Source organism: Aptenodytes forsteri, unplaced genomic scaffold, assembly GCF_000699145.1.
Source record: "Aptenodytes forsteri isolate BGI_AS27 unplaced genomic scaffold, ASM69914v1 Scaffold207, whole genome shotgun sequence".
Classification (NCBI taxonomy): Eukaryota; Metazoa; Chordata; class Aves; order Sphenisciformes; family Spheniscidae; genus Aptenodytes; species Aptenodytes forsteri.
Window position 1 is genome coordinate 5,253,226 of NW_008794836.1, and position 13,641 is coordinate 5,266,866.

Genomic DNA, 13,641 nt, shown 5'->3' on the forward strand with positions numbered 1-13,641 from the left:
CCCCCCGGAGGAGAGGGGGGGGGGGGGGGGGGGCGAAAGATCAGAACTGTATCCTTTTCCTAGTGTAAGGCTCCCAGTGTTTTCAGTCACTCTTCGTGAGAGATTTAATCCCTCTGTATTGAAATGTCCAAATAAATAGTAAACCTTTGGAGTCATATTTCCCCTGTCTTTGAAAAAAAATTGTAATATATTTGGTTTCCATTTTATATTTTGTTGTTATGTTTTGGAGAATGCTCTTCAAGCTCTTACTGCTGTATTATTGAGATGAGCTGGGTTTGTGTTGGTTTAATAATTTGACAGCTGTTATTAGTTGCAGTTTAGATTATAGATTATGAATATGCAGCAAGGCCTTATGCATATGTTTCTTCTTTTTTTTTCCTCCTGAATCACCACTGGACAGATGAAATACAAAATTTGAAATATTTAGTGTTTTACAACGTGCTGGTTACTGGTAACACTGGGTATATACAGGTAATCAGTACCCTGATCAGTAACTAGGCCCAGTGGATATTGTTATAGTTCAGCTAAGAAATAAGAATACTGCAGGGTGGGATGCAGGTTTCAAGCAGATCCATGAATGTTTTGCCAATCAATCCTATGAAACTGCCAAACCTGGAGGAGAGGTACACTGTCACAACTGTGTCCACCCTGACTCCACAGATTTGCAACCTTCCTCCCATTTCTGATATCCTCTCCCAGTTAACAGTCCTTTGTTTCATTTCAACACAGCTGTTCATCATGAAGAGTGAGAGGGGAGGTAATTTAGTAATTCTGGATGAAATCCTGGCCAATTGAAGTAGGTGGCAAAACTCCCATTCATACCCGCGGGGCCAGGATTTTATCCATTTTATACATATACATTCATATAAATGCGTCTGTAAATTTATATATTTAGAAGAGGTCCTTTTACATCCCTTTCCTATTACAGGTAAATAATTTTACAACAGTCGAGTTCATGTTATGCAGTGATTTTTGTGTATTTATATTACCCGTACCTGACTACACATCCTAAAAATGTGACACTTCTTATCTGCAAATAAGCTGTGATAAAATGCCAGTCATACATCCCCGATGGATTTCTGGTAATTCACTCAAAGCGGTGGAGGGGACATCTGTACCTGAGACCTGCTAGTGACTTGCTCTGCTTATGGCACGGGTGACCTCGTGCTGCCGGAGCTCAGGGAGGTGAAACCCCTTTTGAAAGTGAAATAACCCCTTTTAAAAGTGAAATGTGTTGTTGTTTCTGGAAGGCGAGAAGCCTGCCTGTGCTTGACTGCCGATGGTGTTCAGCTTCCTGGGGCAGGAGCTACCAGCTAGCAACCAGTTGGATAATTTCTGTGAAACTAAGCCAACCTGCCTACTGATAGGGTAGCAAATGCTTCAATTTAGTTACGGCTCACTCTAAAACTGATTACAGGAAGGATGAGAGTTTTATTATTGTTCCAACAGTCTATTTTCAGGTTTTGTATAGCTAGGTCATTCTGATGTGAAAGAAGAGAAAGTATGAAACGTCTTATTTTAGATAAGGAAAATAATAGCTATTGTTCTGTAACAATTTCCAGGCCGTAGACATTTTCATGCATCACACTGTCCTAGACCCACCAGCCCCATGTCTACCGACAGCAACATGAGTGCTGTTGTAATACAGAAGGTCCGACCTGCCAAAAAGCAAAAACACCAGCCAGGACATCTGCGCAGAGAAGTCTACACAGATGGTGAGTCCACTGAAACGGGTGAAAACGTCAGTGAACCTTTCTAAATATGCATTCAGTGCGTGTGTGTGAAATTTTTCCACAGAGATAACATTATGTTTCAGAATTCAGTGATTTGTGTTTCCTGTTGCTAAACACACGGAACAGATTAATCGTTTTAAATGCCAGAGTTCCTTAATGCTGTACATTGATGCTTCCACTCCAGAGCCTTGCACCTGTTTTCTGTAGTGTCCTAATCGGCTAATTACTGTCATTATTTAAGAGCCCAGATAGCATAAATAGTACAGTCATTGAGAATAATGTGTGGTTAGGATTAAAATCTTCATTCACATGACTGACTATTAAAACCTCCAGAATGTATCTTTTCCTGAAAAAAACAATTTACCATTCAAAGAGTGGGCAACACAAATCAATGAATTTTAATCCTGACCACAGCATTGTGGCAAGCGGTTACTTTGTGAGTAAAAGCAAAATCTAATCATCTTCTTTCGTGCCTTCACACACAATATAAACTCTTGCTGAAAAGGTAGTGCTTGTATTCTCTTGGGAGTGTAGGAGGATAATGCAAACGTTGTGATGTTGTCTAGAGAGAGCCTTTAATGAAAATGCCTCAGGTGGTGCAGCTTTTATTAAAGCACTACCTTCCAGTTTTATAAAACAACCCACGGGCTCTGTTGGAAATTCATGTAAGATAAATTCTCCAAGACTTAACCCATCTTGTCAAGTTTGCTAAATTTGCTAACGGGGGGGAGGGGAAAATGAGGCATCGTTCCCCACCTCCCGGGTTCTCCGCAACAACAATCTGATTAGGACTTTCATTACCAGTCTGAAATTTTTCAAAGAGGGGCATCGTTTTCCATTATCATATCAAAGCCTAATATTATAGATCCTTATCCAGGGTTACGAGAAGGGAGTTTTGAGCCACTTCTCCCTACGATTCCTGCCACTTGACGAAAAAATTTAATACAAAGCTCACAGCACGGTGAGCAGAAGTAATTTAGCAATGCGTGGTTGTCCATGCTATTATCTGTACTTTATTCTGAGTGTTTTTTCTCACTAGCATCTATCTTATACTAGGCTGCATTAAATACTGGCATGACACAGTGCACCTGGGCCTCTTGGCTTATGCCCAGGCCCCTTCTGTCAGTGAAACTGAGCTGTTGGAATATTATCTGATTTCAAGAGGTTATTACAGTGGTTTTGTGCATGTTTGCTTCTGTAAAAGGACAACACAAGGTGTAAATCCCAAAACTGTACCAGAAATGTTACGTTTATGAGACCCTTGTAATGGCATTTTGCAAGATTTTATGGACATTTTATCAGCTTTTGTTCTCTCGAAGAGAGTGCTCTTAACTGAATGATTGGCTGAGCATCAAACCTCAATACAAACACAGCAGCTAGGACATCAGAAATAAAATCTGAACAGGAGTTTTATGTGGCCATTTTCTTCTAACAGAGGAATAAATAAGAGGTGGGCCTGTATTTGATGACAGGTTTTTGTGAAAGTAGTTATACAAAGTTAAATCATAGAGCATTGTGGTTAGATATTGCAATAGATTTGACGATCATGATCAATATTTGTTTTGTGTTATATAGCATCTGCTTACTTCAGCATATTTTCTAATCAGGTAAGAATTTCCGCTAACCTGTTCAGTGTGCAGTAGAGTGTGGTCATTCAGGGAACAGCAAATTATGGCTTTAATTTCTGCAGAACTAATAAAACCCAGTTCAAAGGTTGAAGGGCTTGTTTGGTTTTGAGTTTTTATTATTATTATTTATTTATTTTCCCCCTCAATCCATTTACATAAGCATATTTGGAACCTTACTGAGGAGTCTAACCGTTCATTTTAATAGCGACATCTAGTACATTGTCCCTTTAGAATTATCTATAGAATAGCATCTACTAATTGTTTTCCTTAGGTGGAGAAAAGTGATATGGAGACATGAATGAAACATTTAAGCACAATTGACCTTTCCCAGATACACTTAGTTTTTTCTATTGCCTTGATATCACACTCTTACTTATCTTTTTTATAAAGGACTGCCTGATACAAAGATTTTTTTTTTCCTCATAGCAGGTGAACATACGTGTGGTTTTAGTAGAGCAAAGCAGATATTCTGAATTTAAGCATTTATTGGTGGCTAGAAGCATTGAATAGATACTAAAAAGAGAAAAATGAATTGCTTTGTTACTTTCTCAGCTTTTAAAATGGAATTTACTTTCACATCTAAAGAATTTTCTACTGTTCCCAAATTATCTGAATTAGTATTTGCTAGCAGCTTCATGAAATACCAGTGTCATGAAGAGTTTACATGATTGGTTGATAGAAAGGATATATAAATAAATTTCATCTTTGCATGAATGGTTGCATGAAAATGCCAAGAGTATTATCAGCAGCAATATATGTAAGTCTTAAAAAATTCTGTATTTTTTTTTTCTTTATACGGCAAGATTTGTGCAAGAGATTGGTATTTCTGAAAGTGTATTTGTTACTAATGTAGCAGTAAAAGGTCTACTACTACCCTTTTTTAAATAAAGGAGAGTGCTCTCTGATCTACTCTGCATTGTATAAGTAGTAAAAATTCTGTATTTTCTGCTAGCATTAGTTCAAATCAGTTTCTAATTTATGTGGAATGGGATTTCAGCTCAGTTGTTTTGTTCCTTGACAGTCGTCCAGGCGGTGAAATGTTTTCCATATTTGTTGCTAAAAACCTTTGCTCAGTAGGTGGTAAAGATTAAAATGTATGAATTTTTAATTGCTCTTCATCTAGCCTTTTAGAGAGTTAACTACTAAGAGTGCACTACAAGAACCACACTATCCTCCTTCTCAACCTTGCCTGACCTACTTACATATTTAATTTAAGAAACCAAATTTTAAAAGAATATTTTTGTCTTTTCTAAATTTATATACATGAAAGTCTCTTCTGAACTGTCTTGAATTGATTTATTAGTATTTTCAAGCCCTCGGAATTGTAAGCATTTAGATAAAAAGGATAAAATACTTTGTCATTGCTTCGATTCACTAGGTCTTTCAATAGAAATTACGCCATTGACAGTTCACACGAGATTTTAAATCCTGATTCTTTTTTAAATCTCTGAGTGACAAAGGAAAAAACACTAACATTTTCACAACTAACTGGTTGAGACTGTAACTGAGTTATTTAGCTGTGTTATCAATGACATGACGTTAGGGCAGCTGAATTTCTCACAGAAGACAATTGAATATCTGCCAAATATTTCCTTGAATTTTCACTTTGAAATATTAAGCCATTATGCATGCCAGCATCATTTGCACTTTTGTCTCCCTCTGCCTGTGCAGTACAAAAAAATCTATTCTGCACAAATTTCGGCAAGGTAAAAAATAAGTAGGAATGCATTTCTTACCTCTGCTAAAAACCAGCTTGTTATTGAATGATAATAATTTTCAGACACCTGCTGTCTCTGCAGTCCTTACTTCTGATTCCATTGTGAGATATTTTGTAAATGTTGATTTTGTTACTGAAGGAGTTTTTGTGGAGTGAAAATTGTTTTGATAAAAGCATTATGTAAATGTACATACAGGCAAAAAAAACCCTACAACCCAAACAACCCACTGCTTTTATACTTCGTATTGGGTTTTGCTTTCTCTATTTATTCATTGTATCTATTTATTCATCCGATTATTATGTACAGTTTGGGCCATGTTTCTTGAAAGATAAAGCATGAAAATAACTTCAGTACATGAATAATAGTAGCTGAGGTTATTATGTATCTAGGAATCTTAAATGATCTTAAAGCTTTACTAAGTCAGGAACAATCCTGAGTTTTGCGTGTCTGCATAAATAGGCAATAGAAAAACTCTGTATCTTCTCCAATATTGCATCAAATCTATAACTGCTGTTTTCTTCAGGGTATGACTGTAGAAATCTACAGCCCGATAGAGCTTGAAAGAGAGAGTTGCCTAATAAGGCCTACTTCCCCCATTTGTCTCTACTTACAGTTCATCTTTTTGTGCTTATTTGTGGTTTCTCCACTTCAGTGCCAAACTGACTTAGATTATTTTTCCCCGCTGGTGTTTTGCTTATCCCATGATTCCTGTATAAGTTCTCATTTAGAAAATTATCACCGCTCCATTCAAAAGACACGTATGGAAGGTTTCCTCTATAGACCGTGCTATGAAATGGCATCCATTAATTGTTTTAGTTACGTGGGAAGTAGTACAACAGTAATACATAGGCATGAATGAAACATGTGAGCACAGCTGACCTTTAACAAATACTTCTGAGTTCTTTATATTGGTTTGGTGTTGCTTTGTGGTTTATTTTTTATTCCTTACAATGGAAGCTTCCATTTTCCTTTTAATAAGAAGTGTGCCAGTTTGTACTCGAGGAGGCAGATTGAATCTGGATTTTCTCTGTGATCTGAGCTGTTAAAATAAATACCACAGGGGTGTAATAGTGTTGACCTCTGAAAAGGTTTTTTTTTTCCTCTGTAAAGGATTCTTCTCAGCGAGGAGTACCGTGTTATAATGAAGATTTTTATAGTTTCCCTGCAGGTTGCAAAAATGTTCTTGAAAGAGAATATCACTTTTCTATAGTTATTACTGTGCCATAGAGCTACTGCCATTATATGAAACTTTTTATATCAATGCATCTTTCCTTTCCATAGTCAAGACTTAACACCACTTTGTTCATTGTCCTGTGTAGCTGGATAGGATTCTTGAATAAAGTAGTTTGTTCCAAGTTGTATTTTACGGGCTACAGGAAAGACGCTGTTCCTTCCCTTTGGCATTCAGCCAGTGCATTGCTGTGCCACAACTGTTGGAGACTGGCTCCAAGGGTGACTGAAAAGGCTTGGTATTAAGTACCTAGACTCCCTTTACACATCAGCAGGCTCAACAGAAGGGCTATTCGGTGCTCTGATAACTTTAATAGAGACAGTGAGTGGGGAATGTGAGACACAAGATATTGCATGAAGAACGGTGGTTCCAGAAGTCGACACTTCTGAGTTTGAGTATCTTCATCCACTTGTGAATGGATGTGTCCTTTTCTGAGAGAAGACATTTGAGAAGGATGTTTTCCAGAGAAAGGAAAATATTGTTTGAATCTCCTCAGGTTAATGAAGAGTTTATCTTATTTTTTAAATCTTGACCAAGTTCTAGAATCGCCAAAAGTATTCTGCAAAAGGTGGGAACCATCACCATCTCCAGCATGGCTTTTGAAGAACAGTTATTGTGCTTGATAAGCTTTGGGCTGGGTCTGACATGGTCTGACACACTGGGCTTTCAAGGAACGTATCACATGCTATTCCGAGGTGTTCACACGATTTTTCACCTAGTTGTTGAATTGTAAGAGGTTATATACTACTTCAGACCAAGATTTTTTTGGAGCAGGTATTGACACTTAAGCTCACATGGCTATGGAGCCCTGTGATCCAAACGTCCACATTTGTAGGCCCATATTGAATTTGAGCATCTACAGGGCTGGGCAGCACAGTGAAAGTGGTTTGGTTCGCTCTTTGGTGGCTAGGGCTCACAGGGCATTTTTAGATGCATAGAGGAGGTAGTCTGAATGCTGTTCTGATGTGTGGAGTTACAGAGTTTCATCGCTAAGGTTGTGCATTGGACAGAGGTTACCACTGTAAACCATGTTTAAAGCATTATGGATAGCAAAGGAATGCAACGTAACTGATTCTGTGCTTTCTTACCAAAATCTGTTGTATTTCGTATCTTACTGAATCAGAAGGTGCCTCTCCGTTTTACAGTTTTAGTTCCCTCAGTTAAACGAGTCCAGTCCGTTGCCCACAGATCTGTCTTTGTTCTTACTTTATAGTCTAATAATTCCCACTCCATAAATAAAATTAGTTTGATTCAGCCACTTATATATCCAGGCTTCCAGCTAATTTACATTATGCCTTCTCAATTTTTGGAAATGACAGTGCTTTTTCTTAAAAGACATCTGCAAATGGTGAGTGTTAAGTAGATGCTTAAATTAAGTGTCAGTATTCAATTGTTTACCTTTAGCTACTCTCTAACACTGATGTTCCCCAAACTGCCGGAGTTTGAAAAACAAACTGCCCTACACAATTTGCAAGGAATATAAGGCCAGTTGTCCAACTTGCTCTTAGCTAAGAGGAACAGAAGGAAAGAAGTTTGTGTTTCTTGTTAAATGAATTTGGTCCCTTATTCAAGGCATAAATTAGAACAAGGAGAAGTTTTCTTTGTTGCTTGGTTGTTCTTTTGTGGGTTTTTTTTTCTCCCTTTTTTTTTCTTTTTTTTAACCAAGATAGCGGAGTTAATGCAGCAAGAATGACGTTACAGATCTCATTTACCTGAAGTATGTCCAACCTTAGGAAATGAACTTTATGACATCTTTCTTCCTCATCATCCCAGTCTAGACAACTGATAAAATTTCTAGTCTTATTTAAAACAGGTCAAGGGCAATTCCAAGTTGTCACCAGTTTAATGTGGAGGGTGGTGCCCGGTAAGCCTGCATAAAGCACTGAATTCTGCATTGCTACACCTTTCCACAGGGCTAGATCAAGTCATTAGTGCTTTGTGTCACTGGAAAACCTCTCGAAAGTATCTGGCATCTGCCATATCTGAATTTATACGTATATGTTAGATGCCTATTTTTTTCTTATTCAGGAGCACTACCTTTTTTCTTGGCCCAATTTAGTTAATTTTCATTTGCAATGTTCTCTTGAATAGACTGTGAATGAGCTGTATATATAGAGGTGGTGGTTGAAAAACACAGCTGCTCCAAGATTTTTGTGGAAGTAGAAGGAATGAATGCACACTATTATAAAATGCTGAAGTTACATTTTTTAATAGTGCTGTTATTTATTTTTTTTTAGCAATCTCACTTGAGAATATTAACCTCAGAAACATCTTTCACATCTCACTTTTTTTAACCTGTTGTTCTTTTAGGTGCATGTGGTTTGTTCCTACAGCTTTGTTGTGAACCGCTTTTATATTGTCCCTTCCTTGTTTGACTTTTACATTTTTTTTCCTTCACATTTTATAGGCCACAGAGCACTATTGTATCCTGATGAACAGTTTCCACATTCTAGTTTTAAGTCTTAATGCAGGAATAGAAAAAATTAACTAAGTAAAACGTATCTGTGCCTTATAAATACTACTTAAAAATATACAGAATTTTAGAACCCCTTAAGCTGTGCTGACTTAAGGAGACAAATTCAAAAGTCTTGTGTGTCTTTTTTTCTTTTTTTGTTCTTCCTGAGAGCTTGTTACTTCGTTGATTGAGTGTGGATTTTTTCGTATCTCATGAGATACCCACAGACATCAGGGATATGTATGTTAGATTAACCTACTATTTTGAAAGAAGAATGTAATAATGAATATAGTTTATCCTTACATAGATCAGCAGTGCATTTGATATACATTCGTACACCCCAGCCAACTTGTTTTAACGCTCAGCACCCTGAAGACCTTTAGTAACTATAGCACAAGCTGCTGTGCTGTTGAATGGACTTAGCAAAAATGATAAATACCGGCAAAGATATGTTAATATCTTTAACTCTATGTTGATATCCATAACAGATATATTAATACCCAAGTGTCTAAAGTTTATTACAGCTTTTTGTAATAATTTTTAAGAAAATATTGTGATTTGAAAAGGCAGTGAGAGGTCTTTACTTTGCATTTTTAAATCTCAAGCTTTGGAAAAATACCCGTCAGCAGTTGTAACAGTAACACAATACTTTTTGGGGTGGAGAGAGAAGGGCAGAGGGAGGGCTGAAAGTAAATAGGGCATCTGTTTCTTCAGTGGAAGTTAAATATTATTTCTTAATTTCAATGACATCATACGCTAATGAAATTATTAATCTTTTTCAACTTTGTAGACTTGCCACCCCCTCCTGTGCCACCTCCAGCTATAAAATCACCAACCGCCCAGTCCAAATCACAGCTGGAGGTGCGGCCGGTCATGTTGCCAAAACTTGCTTCTATAGAAGCGAGGACAGACAGATCTGCGGAAAGGAAAGGAGCGAGCTACAAGGGGAGGGACGGGGTGGATGGGCGACAGCATTCAGACGTGCGGACAAATTCGGGAGAGCGGAGAGAATCACAGGAACAGCAAAACGATGGGAAACTGCGAGGAAATAAAGCACCAAAACGAGAAGGCACACCAGCAAAAACTCATCTTCTTCAAGGTTATTTTGCATGCTCTGGTTTTAATGAAGTATTGTGTGTTGATCACAGGAAAAAAGGCAGCTCTTTCCAGGTCTCTCACACCAACGGTGTGAGCGAAGTTAGGTCTGCTGAATTGTCACCATTAATTGAAATTAGAGGTGCTAATACAGGTCACGTTGCAGGTTCTCCTTAGGGTGAAATGGAAACAAAAGCTTAGGAAAAACATAGATTTTTCTATCTTGCTTTCCTTATGCACTCATCAAGTATTAAAGCTAACGCTGAGGGAGCCCAAACAGAAATATTCCTCGAGAGCTGTAAGGATCAGTGTCCTTGCCCCTACCACACTTTTATAGTCTAGTTATGTCTAATCTATCTAATTATAATCTAATTACAAGGGAACTGAGTGAAGTCAGATAGTAGATCTGTAAGTCAGATATTTAACTTTTCTACCAAAGAATTGGCACTTGGCCCATTTTTGTCTATTTGTAAACCTGGTCCTGTTTAAAAAATAAGAAAGCCATAGTAGTAATGCATTAGTTATAAATACTAACTGACACGGCATTAGATGAATCAGACCTGATCAACGTAATCTCTTGTTTATGGAAGTTGGTAAGATTAGTAATTAATGGAATTTGCCAAGTGTTCACTAAGGCTTTCAACACAGATTCGTACAAATGCCTGGTCCTTTCTTCCTACCCATATCCAGGGTCAGTATCAGGGGTGATTGGGCAGTAAGTTGGTTAAATGGGCACATTAGTAAGAGGCTGGTACTGAGTACAGTGGATTACTATAGAGAAAAGTTATTAGAAATTTACCTTAAGGGGATGGTGCTGAAATTTTAAAACATGCCCGCTAATTTTGTTTCAAACTCAATTTGAGAAATAGAGGGTCTAATACTTAGATGCAGTGAGCTCCTTGCGAGTATCATGCATGTATTTTCATTTCCTCCTACTCAGTCATATGGAAAATACACTGCAAGGGTTACTTTTTTTTCCTTCATTTTCCTGTAGAACATAGAGCAGTGATCATAAATTGAAATGAAGTGGACAGTAATCATGAATTAGTTTTTCTGTGGTGAATGTTACCCCGTGAATACTATACATTTCCTCAAGAAAGCTTCTATAATGCTATTATGGAAACAGTGTATTTCATATTCCTGTCAGGCATCACTTTAAACCTACTGAGGGTCACAAAAAGTAAAATAAATCAACCGCATGCAGAAATTTTAGGATCACAGTATCTCTGGGCTTGTAAACATAACAATGTATATATTTAATTATACAGAGGACATCCTACCATATTCTAGACCGACGTTTCCAACATCAAATAATCCTAGAGATCCCAGCTCCTCCAGCTCTATGTCATCAAGAGGATCAGGAGGTAGACAGAGGGCAGATCAAGCAAATATAGCCCGAAGGAACGTTGCAGAAATGCAAGTACTGGGAGCATACGAACAAGGAGAAGAGGAAGAAGAAGAGATGGAGGTAACTGCAGTTGTATTACTGAAGATGACTCGAATAAGGCTATTTTCTGTGCTTAGACAGATGTCAAGAAAAAAGACTTTTGAACCAGAAATATTTCTTTTCAGAAAAATTAGTACATTTATCTGTCTATTAATGTTACGCACAATCCAAGAAAAGAAACTTTAAGCTTAAATGTGTCAAAAACATAAAAAACAAGTAATACGTAGCATAGTATAACTGTCACCACACTAAAACCTAGGGAACAGAACTTGCAGAAATACAGTATTTAAATGTGCACTTTACATTATCCAGATTCTTTCAAAAGTGAAAATAAAGCATTAGAGCATCTAAGAACACCTTGACATTGACTTTCGCATTTTTTGAAAGTTTTATCATTCTAGATTTTATTAGCTATTAAGGCATGAACTTTTTTCTTCTTTTTTTTCTGCCTAATGATATTAATTCATTTCAAATCCTGATTGTAGAAAGGGTGTCCAACATGGAGTCATGTTGCTGCACGTAATTAAAAGTAGTAATTATTATTTAAAGGTAACAAACCTCTAAGAAGTATGTGAAACAAACTTTAATAAAATCTAACGTAGTCACTTATGTCTTTTTTTTTTTTTAATACAGGAAACAGAAAGCTGAAGACAACGACATGTACTGTAACAGGCTTTTAAAATCTAATCAGAAAAAAAAAATCACTTAAGATGCCTCAAGTCTGATGATGTTTGACGCCAGAAATAATGTTCAGTGCAATCAGAGTGTACAATTTTTCATTTTTCTTCATGCCATCAGAATGCGATTTTTTATTTTACTCTTTCTTTGTAAACCCTCCTTATTAGGAACGGCCCTTGCCTATTCCGTAATGCTAAGTGCATCACCTTCGCTGCCCAAGAAGGCAGGTAAGCTGCTCTTCGTGGTACTTGGGCCAGCTGCTGCTTCAGGATTAGAAGAAAAGGGGATTCCAGAGCCTGGGATCCCGAGGTTTCTCCCCAGCGAGGCGGTGCTTAGTACACTGCCCGTACACCAGTGAGCCAATCGGTAACATTGCAAGTAATACAGCATTGATTAAAAAGATCCCCAAAGTGAACATCACGCAGAACATTCTTTTATTCTAGGGGTTTCACTGTAGTCTGCAGTTAGTGCAAATGGTTTCTTACAATTTCAATACAGACTGTGTCTTGTTTTCTGCCAGTCTCTTGCTAACCTTTTGCAGATGATACAGTTTTACAAATGCAAGTAAAATTAATTTGGGATGAGGTGGCTCTTATTGTAAATATGTACTCATTTTAAATCCCCTGTGGTACTTTGATTTGTCTTTCCATTTTCATCATTAAGTACATTCTTATTAAAAATGTCCTTTGGGATAGGCAGGAGGTAAGCCAATGAAATTGCTCTATGCCTACTCATGGCACGAGCAACTTTATCTGAAACTTTTTCTGATTTTCAGCTTCAACAATGCTTATGAAAATAAGCAGGAAAATCAATGGACATTTTTAATAATCATTGGGTAATATCATTAACTGTTACTGGCCCAAATCTCAGACCTCTACTTGTGTCAATTCACCTTAAAGAAGAAGTGCCACTTAAAGAAGTTTTGTTTGATCTTGGCGATTAATTTTTTTGTAATGCCCTGCTTTTCCTTTTTTTTTTTTTTTTTTTGGTTTTAAAAGCACAATCACTAAACTTTGTTTGTAAACCATTGTAACTATTAACCTTTTTTTTTGTCTTATTGAAAATGTTAAGCATTTGTTTGGGATATTTTTCATCTTTTTGTTAATGCTCTATGTTTGTATTTGGAATATTTGAATGATGACAGACGGTAAAGTAACAAACGTAAATGTGGGCCGTAATCAAAACACTTCTCACTTTTCCTGGACTTACAGAAAATTATCAATTTTGCTGTGGCCTCTCTTAACATTGGATTATCATTAAAGCTGAAATAGAGGCATTAGTTGCATTGAATTTGCCAAATGATGTCCTCTGTCTGTAGATTTTATGATCTTTTTTGTAATTATAAAATTTCTTTGTCATTGGTGCTAATGGAAAAATGTGTGTTTGTTTATTGACAGCTATCAGGACTAGCCCCAATGGAAAAAAAAAAAGAAGAAAAAAAAAAGTGTTTTGGTGTTTACCGAGGACTGAAATTTTTCATTTAGCTAATTTTTAAAGAAAGGTTCCATAGAAAGGGTGTGCAGTACTAAAGGAACAATCCATGTGATTAATGTTTTCATTATGTTCATGTAAGAAACCTCATATTTTAGCCATAATTTTGCATACTGAGGATCCAATAATCAGAAAAGTAATTTTTGTCACATTATTTATTAAAAA

General features: G+C 36.9%; 1 protein-coding gene across 1 annotated transcript in view; it reads left to right on the forward strand.

The window, feature by feature from the left end:
• ROBO1 (roundabout guidance receptor 1) overlaps positions 1-12,176 on the forward strand; it is a 689,994-nt gene extending 677,818 nt beyond the window's left edge. The window contains exons 28-31 of the mRNA XM_009274513.1: positions 1,563-1,715; positions 9,556-9,864; positions 11,129-11,328; positions 12,153-12,176. Coding sequence (XP_009272788.1) covers positions 1,563-1,715; positions 9,556-9,864; positions 11,129-11,328; positions 12,153-12,176 — 686 coding nt within the window. The remainder of the gene's footprint in view (positions 1-1,562; positions 1,716-9,555; positions 9,865-11,128; positions 11,329-12,152) is intronic.
• Positions 12,177-13,641: the final 1,465 nt, after the last annotated feature.